Consider the following 16,503-nt stretch of genomic DNA (forward strand, 5'->3'; position numbering starts at 1 on the left):
CTACACTGTTTTTAATTCATGCAAAGTTATTTTTATACTGCTTGTAAAATGTTGGTTTTGTAGATAAACTCTGGCTTTAAACCTGCACCGATGACACTCAGCCCTGCTCTCAATCAGCCACTAAATGTCAGATAAAGTTTTCGTCCCATGATCTGGTACCTCGCAGAAATACAGAAAAGTCCAGAAGACATCGTACATCGTAAGAATCAGACAGAGGACGACTTTGCAGATCGACTTGTGTTGTTTTTCCCCTTTTCAGGAAAATCCAAACACGTCTGCGTCTGAAGCGGCCGACATGCATCCTGTCATCATGCAGACTGATGGAAGCAGGAAAGAGGACTGAAGACTGAGACAAAGACTGACTGCTGAATAAATCAAATTAAGCTTTAAACTGCTGGGAAAATAAAAACTCAATCCAAATATCTTTTAATTTAACTTATGACACATGTTGACATTAAAATCTCCTCGTAAACTATTCAAATATCTAAAAAAAGTGAACAAATCCATTGAGTCCTGAAGCCTTTTTGTTTTCATTAAAACAAAAGAAATAGAGAGATTATTTCATTATTTCACATGAGAGAAATAATCCATGTTTTATGTTGTCATGGCAACAAACAGGAAAAGCAAACAAATGATTCTACAAAGGGTTAAAAAACTGATTATAAGACTAAACTAAATGATTTGGTTTCTGAATCAACACAAACACAGATAGATATAATAGTAGAAGAAGAAGAAGAAGGAGGGATGATGGGTGAAGGAAGAAGGGCAGAGGAACGCTTGCAGCTGATGAATGCGCAATCGAAGCGTCATCATGGGGTCGCCATCGGTGGGGGGAGGGGATGAGTGGGGGGAGGGGATGAGCGGGGTGGATGAGCGGGGGGAGGGCAAAGTGAACTTACTCATATAATCAGCTGACCGCCGGTGACATCATCATCATCATCATCATTGCCACGTTTGGCATCGACTGTCTAACTCTCTCAGGCTCATGCTAGCATGCAGCCAATCACGTCTCAGACCCCCCCCCCCCCCCGTCCAGGTGCATGTCGTGCTCAGCACAAAGCAGGTAAAGGGTTATAAATGGCTGCGGACCAAACAAGTGCATAAAAAAAAGTGGACGTGTCTTATTACCGAGTGACACGTGAGGCCGTTTAGGCTTGGCGGAGCCCGGCAGAGGGAACGAGTCCTGGTGGCCATCAGGTGGCGCTGTGGGAAATAACACGGCTGCTTTTATACAGAGAAGAAGAATGTTTAAGAGAGAGTTAAAGAGGTGAAAGTATGGAAAGAGAAAGAAGTTTTAAATCAAATTAGAGCCAGATTTGAGCAGATTTATGTGATTAAAGCGTCAAAGATGACTCAATCAATAAACCGCTGGTATAAAAAGTCACATTACACATTTATTTTTGTCCAAAGTTTAACTAAACAATGTGAAGATAGATATCACCGAACCGTGAGAAGAAGAAAATGCTTAAGTTCTCTGATTGCAGCTTCTTACAATGTGAATATTGTCTTCTTTCTTTGTTCTTGAGTGGAAAAAACAAAAGTGTGATGACAGAGAGAGAGAGAGATGAAGAAGGAGGGTTAATTACCAAAGGAAGTGCGAGGTGCTCCGGGGAACATTGGGTTTTTGAACAGAGATGGGAGTCGTGGTTGTGTCCGGTTGTGCAGAGCTGTCGACACATTACAGCAGATTAAATATTAATAATTAACGTTCAAACTCGTGAATTAATCCAAAACCCTCCAGAGCAGATGCAGTTTTTAACCTATTAGTGAGAGTTTAAACAGACATCCATAGAACAGTTTTCTTCTTTTAAACACATTAAAACAGTCATAATATCACATATAATATAATCAGACTCAGTACGAGCTTAACGAGGAGAGTCTTAGCTTTAAAACGAGGTGTAACATGAATATATCCACGTATTAAATAAAAACACGAAAAATATAACGTAAGAATTTTTGCGGGTTTTTTTTACGTTATTAATTTAATCGTTTCAGGACTTCGTGACTCTTTCTCGCACTAAATAACAATTTAAAGAATCACTTTCACCTCTGATATTAAAGTTTAAATGATAATAATAATAAAGTCTGAATTTGACGGATCTTACCGGGACGAGGCGGGAACAGAGTGTGAGGTCCGAGCGGCTTCTGAAAAACACAAAATATCTCAAATAAATAAAACATCCAAAGAAAAGAAAAGTTAAATTAAATCTAAAGCTTTGAAACTTGATCACAGATATATCGGTATCCGTCTTTATGCCGTCTGATATGTGCTGATATATATTATTTGTGTATATTTAATCCTTTTTATTCTGATTCAAGTTTAATATTTACTTCCTGCTGTTTCAGAGCGTCATAATGTGCAGATGAAGTTGCTTTGCCTTTAGTATTGGCAGCTTCAGGCTTCCATAGCTGCAGACACAGGTGATAAATCTACAACAGGAAGTGTGTTAGCGTCTGGCGGAGCGTGCAGACCTCGACCTTTGACCTCATTAACTACACACACATCAACCCTGCTCGTCTCCCGGGAGACGGCCGTCATACATCACACTACACACATCACACTACACACATCACACTACACACATCACACTACACACATTATACTACACACTACACACATTATACTACACACAAGAAATTACACACATCACACTACACACATCACACTACACACATTATACTACACACAAGAAATTACACACATCACACTACACACATCACACATTATACTACACACATCATACTACATACATCACACTACACACATTATACTACACACATCCTACTACACAAAATAAATTACACACATCACACTACACACATTATACTACACACAACACACATAACACAAGAAATTACACACATCACACTACACACATCATACTACACACATAACACAAGATTGAAGATGATAAATCGTGTAACAGTCGGGTATCGGGTTACGTACCATCGGCTTCGCCAGAGGATGACGCACCGTGTACTGCTTCTGGATGTTCTTATCTACGCAAAGAACAGGAAACAGGAAACAGGAACATGAAGAACCAGAGCCATATAGTGGCATATGATTGCATGTAGTAGCAAGTAGTGGCATGTAGTGGCATGTAATGGCATATAGTGGCATGTAGTGGCATATAGTGGCATGTAGTAGCATATAGTGGCATATAGTGGCATGTAGTAGCATATAGTGGCATATGATGGCATGTAGTAGCATATAGTGGCATGTAGTGGCATATAGTGGCATGTAGTGGCATGTAGTAGCATATAGTGGCATGAAGTGGCATATGATGGCATGTAGTAGCATATAGTGGCATGTAGTAGCATATAGTGGCATGTAGTGGCATATAGAGGCATGTAGTGGCATGAAGTGGCATATAGTGGCATATAGTGGCATGTAGTGGCATATAGAGGCATGTAGTGGCATGTAGTAGCATATAGTGGCATGTAGTGGCATATAGAGGTATATAGTGGCATGAAGTGGCATAGTTGCATGTAGTGGCATGAAGTGGCTCCACAAATACTCATAGAAGGGTATTTTACTACCAAAAAGTCGTGAAAATCTGATCCTTTATAATGAAAACATCATGAAAAGTTACATAAAATGACATTTTGGGGCTCCAGCTCCACAGACCTCCATTCATTGAGGATCATAAAAAGGTTAAAGCTGGTTCCTTACTGCCCATGTTGGTGTTGTGGATGACTGGTTTGCTCCAGGTGCCGCTGCGGTCGTCCTTGTTGGAGCGGACGCCGAACTCGTAGGCCGTGTTGGGTTTCAGGTTGTCGATGACCGTGTCGCTGGTCGGGCAGGTCTGGTAGATCCACTTCCTGTTCCTCTCCCTGTAACGTATGGTGTAGAACCTGAAGAAGAAACAGTGGAGAGAATAAATGAGTGGTGGTGATCCTCAGGGCTCTGTTTACACTCACAGACTATATCAATATCAATAACCCGAATGTCTTCCATCTTTTATCTGATGTCTCTATTATTCCATGTGAGTCTTGTGGTCTTGTGGTCTGTGGTCAGTGGTTTCATGTCTTTATGTTGTTTGAGAGCCTCTAACCAAACATATTTCTGTCATTATAAGACCCATGTAGACCGCATATGTTTGCCCATATGGGGTCTAAGTGGGAGCCCACAGGGGCTCAATATGAAACAATATGGGGCCCACACTGTTTGCCCAGTTCCAGCCCACTCAGTACCCACGTAGCCCACATATGGTGGGCCCATATGGACCTGCTGGCTGGGCTTTTTTACCCATTTAATGCCTCAATGTTTGCAGGTTTGTATGTTTTAGGAGCAGAGATTAAACTATTTCGTGGTACCGACAATGAAAGAACTGAATATTAAATAATGGTAAGAAGAATCGTGAAAGGATCATTATCCTGCCTGAAACAGCTCGTGACATAATATTTCTGCCTCCCTGCCGTCATGAAACCAGCAGCGTGATGTTTGGGTTTTCACAGACAAACTCAGGCTTGTATTCTGGCTGCTGAGCTCATTCAGAGTTTCATTCCAATAAAAACATCAGTGGATTTAAACAAAGTGACAGAGATGAAGAGCGTCTCTGAGGAGCAGAGGTTCACACTGATGTTTATTTAGAGCCACAGACTCCTGGATGGAGGAACCGACTGCACACGCTTCTTCTTCCAGTTTCCAACCAACAGTCAGAACCACGACGACCACAATCCCTCCGATCAAACCTCAACCACAGTTTATTTTTAAGTCTAATTCTGCTGTTTTTGTCTCATATTGATCACCAAAGGTCTCTGAAGCTGCTGATTGGCTTAAAAACTGAATTTCCCTTCGAAGGCACCAAAACACGGTTCAGTGACTTTGGCGCCAAACTAGCGTGAAGCTGTCGCTCTGCAGGCTAAACAGGACCGCCGAGGCCTCAGCGTGACCTCATCATGGAAACAACACACACACACACACACACACACACAGAAGGAACTGACATTAGCCTTTAATAAGACGCCCGGAGTGGCAGAGCGACGCCTGGGTCAAGCTTTCCGAAGACTTTTCCAAAACTTGTTTGACAGAGAAGGAAAAAAAGAAAAGAAAGAGACAGATAGAGAGAGAGACAGAGAGAGACAGAGAGAGTGAGAGAGAAAGAGAGACACAGAGAGAGAGAGAAAGAGAGAGAGACAGACAGAGAGAGAGAGGTGATTGTTAGTCTGACCCGTCCTCCAGACACTCGTTCATGATGTTCCCCTCGTAGGGTGTCTTCAGGTAGCTTCCCCAGGACAGCAGCACGGCCGTGGGGCTGACGGAGCCGATCACCAGGTGCAGCGGCTTGTCCAGGTTCACCTTCCCTGAGCACACAGCACAGAGTCAGACTTCCTGTCCACCAATCACAGCTCTCACCTGACAGGAAGTGGCCGGCGTACCTGTGCACTGCTTCTTCACGTCGTTGACTGGAATCGGCTGAACGGCGACCAGGTACTTCGGCTCAGCGTCTGAAACACAAACAAACTTTATTTAGACTCATTAAAGGTTCGGCTCGTAATGTTTGTCCATTGAGGCTGTTCTGGGTCAGATTATCTCTGTATATCTCTATATAGTATCTACTAACATGTGTTTTAGTGAAATTAATAGTCCTTCCTCCCTCTTTCTGTCCTTCCCTCCTTCCTCCATCCTTCCTTCCTTCTTTCCTTCCTCCGTCCCCCTTCCTTCCTTGCTTCCTTCCTCCTTCTTTCCTTCCCTCCTTCCTCCCTCCCTATTTCTCTTTCTTTCCTCCGCCCTGCCTTCCTCCCTTCCTTCTTTCCTCTGTCCTTCTTTCCTCCCTCCCTCCTACCTTCCTTCCTTCTTTCCTCCGTCCTTCCTTCCTTCCCTGCTTTTCTCTACTCCCTTCCTTCCTTCCTTCCTCCTTTCCATCCTTCATTCCTCCCTCCCTTCCTGCTTCCTCCCTTCTTCCTTCCTCCCTCCCTCTCTCCTTTCCTTTCCATCCTTCATTCCTTCCTTCCTCCGTTCCTTCCTTCCTTGACTCGAGGACAACAGGAGGGTTAAGTGGCAGAAACATGTGAGGAATGCTGAGAAAGATGATGATGATGATGATGTCATGGCGTGTTGTGTTCCCCCCCCCACCGACAGAAAGCAGACACACACATGTGAACGTTTACTGAAACACGTGAAAACACTGTTTAATTTGACCCAGGAGGACGACATGAAGGTTAATATTCATGCAGCTTCACACTGAAGATGTTTTGTTTTGTCTCAATATTTAAAGCTCTTGTGTTATATTATATTAATATATTATATTATTATATTATATTAATATATTATATTAATATATTATATTAATATATTATATTAATATATTATATTATTATATTATATTAATATATTACCTTTTTATAGTATAGTTTTATAAAGTATATATTTTAGTTAAAGCAGCTTTTTTATTGCTTCAACACAAACTAATCTGTTTTCTTCTTCTTTCTTTCTTCTCTTCTAACCTCTAACTTGCTTTTCTTCTACGTGTTTTTTCTTGGTGGCGAGCAGAAACACGCCGCCGCTCATCAATCAGCTGTGACTCATTATTTGTCTAAAGGTTGCGGTCGCGGTCAACCTTTCCCTCCTTTCACTTCCTCTTTTCTTCTTTTGTGGTCGAGAAGAACGATTTGTCACCGAGCTGTCTTTTCTTCTTTAATGCTTTAAAGTAATGTTGGAGTTTAGGATGTCTGATTTTTCCCAGCAGCACTTGAACACAGCACGACACAAACATGTGACTTAACCTTCACATACTGCTCATATTTGGCCATTTCACAGTATCCCATCATAATTAATCTCTATCAGTCATTAATAAACTGGTTATTAATCTTTAATTAAGTTTCTTTTTGTTGAATAGTTGTTTCTGAGTCAAACGCGCAACAAAAACATGTTTTAGCTGCAGAAAAACATTTTAAGAAAGTTAAAATATTTCCTTTTTTTGTATATTCAGAGTCACATGAAGATAAATCATCATGTTTCTGGGTAAAAGAAAAGTGTTGAAGGTGTTGAACAGAATGTAAGGGTTAAATAATAAAGTGATCAGAGGATGTTTGGATCAGTTCTTCTTTTTCTCTTGGTAGAGAAATGTTGAGGCTCTGACAGCTGAATACAACATGAGAAAAACATCCAGAAGAAGAGAGGAAGAGAAGAAGAGAGGAAGAGAAGAAGAGAGGAAGAGAGGAAGAGAGGAAGAGAGGAAGAGAAGAAGAGAAGAAGAGAGGCTATGACCACAAACCAAACCCTCGGCCCTGTTGGGAGTTAACAGAGCAAACACTGCGGTCCTGCTGATGGATGATTCTGTTAAACCCATGAAGGTAAACGCCGCCTCGAGGGTTTTTAAAGAGGCTCTGACACCAAAGTCCCGCCCCCTCGCCTGCTGATTGACAGCTGAGCTCGGGGCAGAAACGCCAGCGATGACGGATCAGCAAAGAAAAACCAAAAGATTCAATTAAACGTCTTAAACTGTGTTTACAGAAAGTCTCAGAGCTCAGATTTACACGCAGCACTTGAACTAAGCACGTTCCATCACATGCTGTTAAACAGAGAAATATATAATATATATAATATAAAATAAAATAAAGTCTTTAAACCCTCCTGTTGTCCTCGAGTCAAGGAAGGAAGGAAGGAAGGAAGGAAAGCAAGATGGAAGGAAGGAAGGAAGGAAGGAAGGAAGGAAAGCAAGATGGAAGGAAGGAAGGAAGGAAAGATGGAAAGGAGGAACGGAGGAAGAAAGAAGGAAAGGAGGGAGGAAGGAAGAAGGAAGGGAGGGACGAAGAAAGGAAGAGAGAAGGGAGGAAGGAAAGAAGGAAGGAAGGAAGGAAAGGAGGAACAGTCAGACGACAGGAAGTTAACCAGATGAATCTCAGAGCTGATGACTGAAGCGTCTCAGCAGCTCTTTCTCACAACGTCGTAAACTTTCACTTTTTTCGTGGCGACAGGATCAAAATTCTTGGCGCAGCTTCAGAAGACGGATCAGAACCACCTGCTGCTGTTATTACTGCTGCTGATCTCTGAGGATCTCTGAGCGTCTCATGTTCGGGGTTTTCCCCCCGAAGTATAAAAGTCTCCCTGAGCTCCGAGGCTTCATGGAGGATTTAAAGCTTCAGCAGGTTTTAAAGCTTTTTCTCACAGTGAATTTAAATCGTCGTCTCTCAAACTGACTCGAGCTTTAAAACCTGTTGAAGCTTTAATTCCTCCATGAAGACAAACGCGTCTCTAAAGGACAGATTTAATATTCTAGTTTATTTTTAAAACGGTAACTCAGAGACGTTCAGTAACGAGGACAAACTCAACAAAACTTTAAATAAAACCTAAAAAACACGTTTAATTTGCTCCTCAAACACTAACGAGCGTGAAAATTAACTTCAGTTTTAGTCCAGATGCCGTTAGCGTGATCTGTACGTAACATAACTTTACTTAACGTAACGTAACTTTACTTAACGTAATTTAACGTAACTTAACGTAATGTAATTTAACTTAACGTTACTTAACGTAACTTAACTTTACTTAACGTAACTTTAATTAACTTAACGTAATGTAACTTAACTTAACGTAACTTTAATTAACGTAACTTAACATAACTTAACTTAACGTAATGTAACTTTACTTAACGTAACTTTAATTAACGTAACTTAACATAACTTAACGTAATGTAACTTAACGTGATGTAACTTAACGTAATGTAACTTAACGTAACGTAACTTAACGTAACGTATTTAACTTAACGTTACTTAACGTTACTTAACTTTACTTAACGTAACTTTAATTAACTTAACGTAATGTAACTTAACTTAACGTAACTTAACATAACTTAACTTAACGTAATGTAACTTTACTTAACGTAACTTTAATTAACGTAACTTTAATTAACGTAACTTAACATAACTTAACGTAATGTAACTTAACGTGATGTAACTTAACGTAATGTAACTTAACGTAACGTAACGTAACTTAACGTAACGTAACTTAACGTAATGTAACTTTACTTAACGTAACTTTAATTAACGTAACTTTAATTAACGTAACTTAACATAACTTAACGTAATGTAACTTAACGTGATGTAACGTAACTTAACATAACTTAACGTAACTTAACATAACGTAACTTAACGTAACGTAACTTAACGTAATGTAACATGACGGTCAGGAAACATTAGCTCCTTTTATTTGCAACTAATATTATTATTCTTTAAATTTTCTACATGTTTTACCTCTGAGAGAAAAGTCAGTAAATACGTCAACAAAACAATAAACGTTGCTGAAGTACGGAAGCCCAGAGAGGACAAAAACGTAACATTAATTAACCAACACAATAACTCTGATAAAGCTTGTTAAGCGTATTTGTCCCGTTGGGCCTCCGTAGTCTTACCGAGCTCCGTCTCGTAGGGTTTCCCGTTCTCCGGCAGCTGGATGAACTGTTTGGAGAACATGCTGCTGCCGTAACCCAGGATGTAACCTTCCAGCTTCACGTCGGGACTCGGACGCACGAACTTCATCACGATGGTGTCGCCCGTAGCGTTGATCCGAACCTTCATGTTCTGCCGTCGCACTGCGGAGAGAAAAGAGGAAGAGTTAAAACTGTACGGAGGACGAGGAGCGACAGGAAGTTAAAATAAACAGTACAAGTACCTCAAACTGTACTACAGTAAAGTACAAGTACCTCTAACTGTACTACAGTAAAGTACAAGTACCTCTAACTGTACTACAGTAAAGTACTAGTACCTCAAACTGTACTACAGTAAAGTACTAGTACCTCAAACTGTACTACAGTAAAGTACTAGTACCTCAAACTGTACTACAGTAAAGTACAAGTACCTCAAACTGTACTAAAATAAAGTACAAGTACCTCAAACTGTACTACAGTAAAGTACTAGTACCTCAAACTGTACTACAGTAAAGTACTAGTACCTCAAACTGTACTACAGTAAAGTACAAGTACCTCAAACTGTACTACAGTAAAGTACTAGTACCTCAAACTGTACTACAGTAAAGTACTAGTACCTCAAACTGTACTACAGTAAAGTACTAGTACCTCTAACTGTACTACAGTAAAGTACAAGTACCTCAAACTGTACTACAGTAAAGTACAAGTACCTCAGAAATGTACTTCGACCCCTTTTGAGCCACAAACTGTTTAATTGACATTTTACTGAAAAACTACATTTCCCATAATGCAGCTGTTCTGTGTGTCAGTATTGATGTATAGATGTAAAGTGACGTCCTCCTCGGTCGTGTTTCCTCCAGTTGTAATAAAATAAAAATCTTTATAGTTCCTGAGGAAACTCTGAGAAACATTTTGTCCTTGTTAAAGTTTTAAAAGCGGAGCGTGACGTCGGGTCTGAACCCGAACGCTTCGGGTCGAACTCGTCCGTTAACGTCGGCGAGCCTCGAGGGGAAACACGTAAAGAACAAAGATCAGCAGAGTTTGGACCCTGCAGGAGAATGAAAGCCTGAACGCAGCGCTCCTCTCCGTCGACTTCAAAGCTCAAACATCAGAAACGTTTTACTGCAGTTTAAAATGTTTCTGTTTGTGTTTCAGCTGCTGAACACGTGAAGAGCAGCGATCGTCTAACTTTAACCGTTTCATCGTGTTTCAGCCTCAGATGTCTTTGTGTTTTTTAGCTTAAAAGTCGAGTTATTTTTATTCTGATCTCATATTTACATGAAGCTTCACTTTATGACATGATGCAGGGATGGAAATCATTATGGAAGTTTGGCACATCTGGGCCTCCGTAGGGAGCGATTTAAAGATGAATTAGATTAGTTTGAAAATGTTAAATTAACCCTCCTGTTGTCCTCGTCTTTCTTTCCTTTCCTCCCTTCCTTCCTCCCTCCTTTCCTTCCTCCCTCCTTTCCTTCCTTCCTTCCTCCCTTCCTCCCTCCCTCCTTCTCTCTTTCTTTCCTCCCCCCTACCTTCCTCCCTTCCTTCTTTGCTTCCTTCCTCCCTTCCTCTTTTCCTTTCTCCCTCCCTCCCTCCCTCCTTCCTTCCTTCTCTCCTTCCTCCTTTCCTCCCTTCCTTTCTTCCTCCCTTCCTTCCTCCCTCCCTCCCTCCCTTCTTTCCTCTCTTCCTACCTTCCATCCTTCATTCCTCCCTCCCTTCCTCCCTCCCATTGTTCCTTCTTCCTCCTGTCCTTCCTTCCTTGACTCGAGGACACTAGGAGGGTTAAAGCAGGTTTAAACTCTGTTGTTGTTTTTAACTGATTGAGTCTCCTCGTCGCCTCGAGCTGAACAATCAGCCGTAACGATGCGTTCAGGGTCCAACGTGTCGACAGAGCAGCGAGGAACAGCGTGTTGCTTTGGGGGGGGGGGGGGGGGGGGGGTGTTGTGTTTTCAGAGAGCCGAGCATCCGTCTTCGGCCCGTCCAGGTTTTCTTTGGGATGTTTGTTTAGCAGATTGCTTCGGCGTCCTGCGGAGGACTGTGGGAAACGCCTGCGGAGGTCGCTGGACGTGTGGAGGCCTGCAGCTCATTCCTGGCAGCGCTGCTGCAGCCTGTCGGAGGATCAACCTCAAACACAGCAGCCTGATTTCTGCTGGAAAGAAAAACCTCCTGTTCAACATGAAGGAGGAACAGATAACATCTCAGTCTGCTGACAGCGGATCAGCTTCCTCTGAACTCACTGCTCTCATTCACACCCTGAACTTATCACTGCAATCTAGTTTAACCCTCCTGTTGTCCTAGAGTAGAGGAAGGAAGGAAGGAAAGGAGGGAGGGAATAAGGAAGGAAGGGAGGAAGGAAGAAGGAAGGAAAAGAAGGAAGGAAAGGTGGGAAGGAAGGAGGGAAAGGAAAGGAAAGAAGCAAGGTAGGAGGGAGGGAGGAAAGAAGGAAGGACGGAGGAAAGAAGGAAGGGGGGAGGAAAGAAAGAGAGAAGGAGGTAGGGAGGAAAGAAGGAAGGGAGGAAGGAAAGGAAGGGAGGAAAGAAGGAAGGAACAGTCATAAAGACTGGGTCAGTTTGACCCGGAGGACGACACGAAGGTTAACTCAGGTTTTTTACTCCAGACCTGCTGCAGTTAATCATGTTTAACTTCAGCAAGAAGAGACAAAAATAAGCAAAATATTAAATATTAAAACACAAAGAACCAAAAAGTCTCATCATGTTCTACCGAAGCAACTTAAAGTACAACTAAAAGAGCCGAAAACACAAAAACATAAAAACCATCAAAGTTCCAACAAGAACAAAAACATAAAACATTAAAACTATTTAAACTATTTAAACTATTAAACAACAAAATATCTCTAAACTACGACAGGAAACAAATAGTTTAAAGTATTAAATGTGCAACAATAAAAATCTGCACAAAGACGACAAACTCAACAAAACTCCTGATTTCATTCGCTGCTCAAACGCTAACGAGGAAAAATGAACTTCACTTTGATCGTCTGAAAGATTCCCGATGCGGTTAGCTTTATTTGTACGTAACATAACAAATCGTAACATAATCTAACCTAATAAAATGTAACGTGACGTAGCACTACGTAACGAAACATTATCTAATGTAATATAACGTAACATAATATAACCTAATATAATGTAACGTTACATAATGCATCGTAATATAACGTAATACGATAATATAACATAATATATCGTAATATACTACGAACCACCAACAAAATGTAAAATGAAGGACTATAAAGCAACAAAGTACGATCAACTGTACGATAAAATATGACTTAATATGTACGGCAAAGTATTAGTTACTAAAACGCGATGTTTAGCTAGCTGTAGCTAGTTTTCATTAGCGTCACTTAAAGTCCTGCGTTAACTTTGTGAATGTCTTCAAATCTCAGTAAATAAACTTTAACAGCTAACTGATGAAAATACGAACGTTAATTTGTACGTTTTTATTTAAGTCATCAGCGCAAAGGACTTTTTTTACTTTTAGCGCCACCTTGAGGACAAACATGATATTTCCCTCTGCAGCCTCTCTAGCTTTACTGATTCCTAATTGATTTTATTGATTCCTAATTGATTTTATTGATCGCTAATTGATTTTATTGATCGCTAACAGCAGATAACGGGTTAATAACGAGTCACCAGCAGCAGCTGAGACGCTGCAGATGTTTCTGTGAGGCTTTAAACACGTTGCAGACTCGACCTCAGACTGTAAAACACGACCATGGAAACCAAACTGCTGCTTTCATCTCTGCACTAATGAGCTTCTGCTGGTTTTACAGTGGTGGTGGGGGGGGGGTTAGGGTTAGAGGGGGGGGTAGAGGGGGGTAGAGGGGGGGGGGATCACTGGAAAACACCGAGCTGACTTCCAAACTTTTCTGGCTTTTGTAACTTTAATTAAAACCACTGATCTATAATAAGAACTGGATGCAGCGACGGAGGCGGAGCATGAAGCCAAAAACATCAGAAACATGCTGCACACGTTGCGTTTGGCCCCACGGAGCGCCGGGAGCACGGAGCCATGGAGCTCGCTCACTGCAGAGCCACGGAGCCTCAGAGCTCTGTGGGGCCAAACGCTACAGAGCGCGCTCACTGCAGACTTTCAGCAGCTAGATTCAATCGTTCAGCTCTTGCAAGACTTTAAAAACGAGTCATTTCTGCAGGTTTGACTCTTTTTCTCATGATTCTCACAGTTTAGCCGCCTCGTAGATGAGTAATAAAAACATGTTAAAGTTAGTTTCATCTCTCTGCAGTCGCCTTTAAAGCTGCAGTGTGGCACGTTTGTCTCCCCCTAGTGGCAGCGAGAGTAATTACAACAAAAGCACCAAGTGGAGCTCTGATCAGACTCCAGATTTCCTTTAATGTCATTTTCATTCTGCAAACACACATTCTGTAAAGTACTTTATATAAATTAAGTGTTGTTAATTAATCAGTTAAACTAGATTTAAAAGCAGCATCAGGTTTGTTAAAATGTACATTTAGTATTTTTGTTGGTTTTATATCATTTAAAATGACATTTGCACCATTTTTTACCAAAAGTAAGACTGAATGCTCCTGAAAATGTCAAATGGTGTAACCACAAAAACATGTAAATGGTTCCTGATCTCCATGGTAACCAGAGTAAATGTAATATTGATAACAATTGTATTCCATTACCTTTATTTAATATAAAGTTATAATGTAAGATCATGCCAAACTAGTTGATATGGTGTTTTATTGACTATTTACTGTTTTTAAGCAAGTTGAATTATTTGGTACAAAGTTTTTATGGTTACACCACTTAGACATTTTTGCCATAATCCTCTAATATATTCTCTCTAAATGGATTAAAAGCAGAAATTTTGATGCTGGGTCCACAAAAAAAGAATGTGTGCAAGTTGAAAGTTGAAAACGATTTAATAAACTTTATAATTTAAAACTTAAACTGTGAAATAAAGTGATGAGTTTAACAGCTGAGTGAAGCTGGTTAGATACAAAATGATTCCTGCTTCAGTTGCAGAGTCACTATTAAACTTCCATATAAAGAATATGCCATGTATAGGACTCAATGCTCTGTGTGTGTGTGTGTGTGTGTGTGTGTGTGTGTGTGTGTGTGTGTGTGTGTTGTTCTTGGTCTCCGGCCCGGTGAGGTAACATTTACATCAGACCACCGTGACGGACCGAGGGGGATTTTTGACGTCTTACATAACGCTGAACACTCGATGAGGCAGAAAAATCACAGGTTATATCATGAAGTGGGCGAGCTACACCTGCACACACACACACACACACACACACACACACACACACAAATTTCTTCCAAAGTGAGAAACGTTGACCCCTCTCTGCAGCCAGAAGTGTCGACTTCAGCCAAAAACAACATTTCTCGAGAGCAGAAAAACAGCGACGCGTCGAACACAAAGCTGCAAACAGCTGATAAAGATTCAGCTCACACTCACAACAGGTTCAACACACAATCACATGGAGGGAAAAAATGCAGAAAGGAACAAATTTCAACACTTTTTTTAGCCTCGAAATGCAAAAAAAAAAAATTTGCAAAAAAACCCCAAAAAAGAATCAATGTTTGCAGGTTTTTTTTTCAAATTCAACGAGCAGAAGACTTCAGTTAACTCACATTTAAACTCTTTAGTTTTGCACATTCAACTTGTTCATTTCTCAGCTGTTAGAGTTCAATCATCTCATAAAGTTTCCATCCTTCCTTTTCTATCAGGTTTATTTCTTTATTCTGCATCAGAGGTTGTTTGCTGTTTTATTTCATCTCATAAAGTTTCTCCACATTTTTTAAACTGCTTCTTTTAAACATGTTTATTTCCAAAGTTTTATCTTCTCAGTTTGTTTCTCTCTCTCTCTCTTTCTGTCTCTCTCTGTCTCTCTTTCTGTCTCTCTCTCTCTCTCTCTCTCTCTCTCTCTCTCTCTCTCTCTCTCTCTCTCTCTCTCTCTCTCTCTCTCTCTCTCTCTCTCTCTCTCTCTCTTTCTGCTGCATCATTTTTTATTAAATCTGACTCTAGTTCATGTTTCAGTCTCACATGTAACTGCTGCCTGTCTTCTCTTTTCTCTCTTTTCCTACTTTGACATTCTCTTTTTTCTTCCACTGCATCCCTCTCTTCTCTCTTTTGCACATGCCCCCCCCCCCCCCCCCCCCGTTGATTTATGCACATTTACAACCTGTAACTCTTTTATTTTAACATTCGTGCTTTTTTGTTTTCATGCTTTTTGCAAACTTGCATCCTCTCTTTCTTCTACTTCATCCCTCTCTTTTGCACATGCACCCCCCCCCCCTTCCCCCCCTCACCCTCTCCCTGTTGATTTTGCATGTTTGTTTTCTCACTTTTAGGGAAGTTTTGTCCCATTTTTTCCCAAATTTCACCTCCAGATTTACACATTTACCTCCTGATGGATCTACTCTGTTACTTACTGCTGCCTGTCGTCTCTTTTCTCTCTTTTTTCCTACTTTTACAAAACTTGCATCCTCTTTTTCTCTCTCTTCATCCCTCTCTTTTGCACATGCCCCCCCCCCCTCCCCCTCCCCCTCCCCTGTGTGTAGTACTGAGTGTGTTTGCTGCTCTTGCCTCTGATCCTCTGTGCAGAGATGAGCAGAACTCCGAGCAGCAGCAGCAGGACTCGGAGGAGAGGAGCGATGCCCGCCATGACCTCTCAAAGCTTCCAGGAGACGAGGATGACGAAGATGAGGATGAAGATGCAGAGGATGATGATGATGATGATGATGAGGAGCGACCAGGAGCTGGACAACTTCACTAAGTGTCTGCAGGCGTTGGGTCTTAGGACTTGTTCAGCTGTGAGTCGTCCTCGCTGTGGAGGAGGACCAACCAAACGCCAGCATCTATAGCCTCAGCAGGGGGGCGTGGCCTGTGTGACATCATCACCCCCCCCCCCCACAGCGTACTGTACACTCCCTCCTCTCGCTGCCCTCCTCTTTTTTCTTTTTTTCTTTTTCTCTCTGGATCTCAAACATGATTTTTTTCCCTCTCTTTCTCCCTTCTGCTTTTTTCATCATGCCCCCCCCTCCCCCCCCCCCCCCCCCCCCCCTCCTCCTCTCTTTTCTTCTCCATGTGTTGTTTTTCAGTCACTTCTTGGCTCTTTGCTTCATTCTTTATAACTCGTTG

General features: G+C 41.4%; 1 protein-coding gene across 1 annotated transcript in view; it reads right to left on the bottom strand.

The window, feature by feature from the left end:
- Nucleotides 1–16,178, bottom strand: part of LOC133976642 (target of Nesh-SH3-like) — a 29,975-nt gene extending 13,797 nt beyond the window's left edge. Inside the window, exons 1-9 of the mRNA XM_062414903.1 lie at nucleotides 15,949–16,178; nucleotides 9,354–9,533; nucleotides 5,383–5,451; nucleotides 5,175–5,307; nucleotides 3,674–3,855; nucleotides 2,948–3,000; nucleotides 2,106–2,145; nucleotides 1,587–1,667; nucleotides 1,129–1,203 (exon numbers count right to left, since the gene is read on the bottom strand). Coding sequence (XP_062270887.1) covers nucleotides 1,129–1,203; nucleotides 1,587–1,667; nucleotides 2,106–2,145; nucleotides 2,948–3,000; nucleotides 3,674–3,855; nucleotides 5,175–5,307; nucleotides 5,383–5,451; nucleotides 9,354–9,533; nucleotides 15,949–16,027 — 892 coding nt within the window. The 5' untranslated portion in view covers nucleotides 16,028–16,178. The remainder of the gene's footprint in view (nucleotides 1–1,128; nucleotides 1,204–1,586; nucleotides 1,668–2,105; nucleotides 2,146–2,947; nucleotides 3,001–3,673; nucleotides 3,856–5,174; nucleotides 5,308–5,382; nucleotides 5,452–9,353; nucleotides 9,534–15,948) is intronic.
- Nucleotides 16,179–16,503: the final 325 nt, after the last annotated feature.

Source organism: Scomber scombrus, chromosome 24 (assembly GCF_963691925.1).
Source record: "Scomber scombrus chromosome 24, fScoSco1.1, whole genome shotgun sequence".
In the NCBI taxonomy this organism is placed as follows: Eukaryota; Metazoa; Chordata; class Actinopteri; order Scombriformes; family Scombridae; genus Scomber; species Scomber scombrus.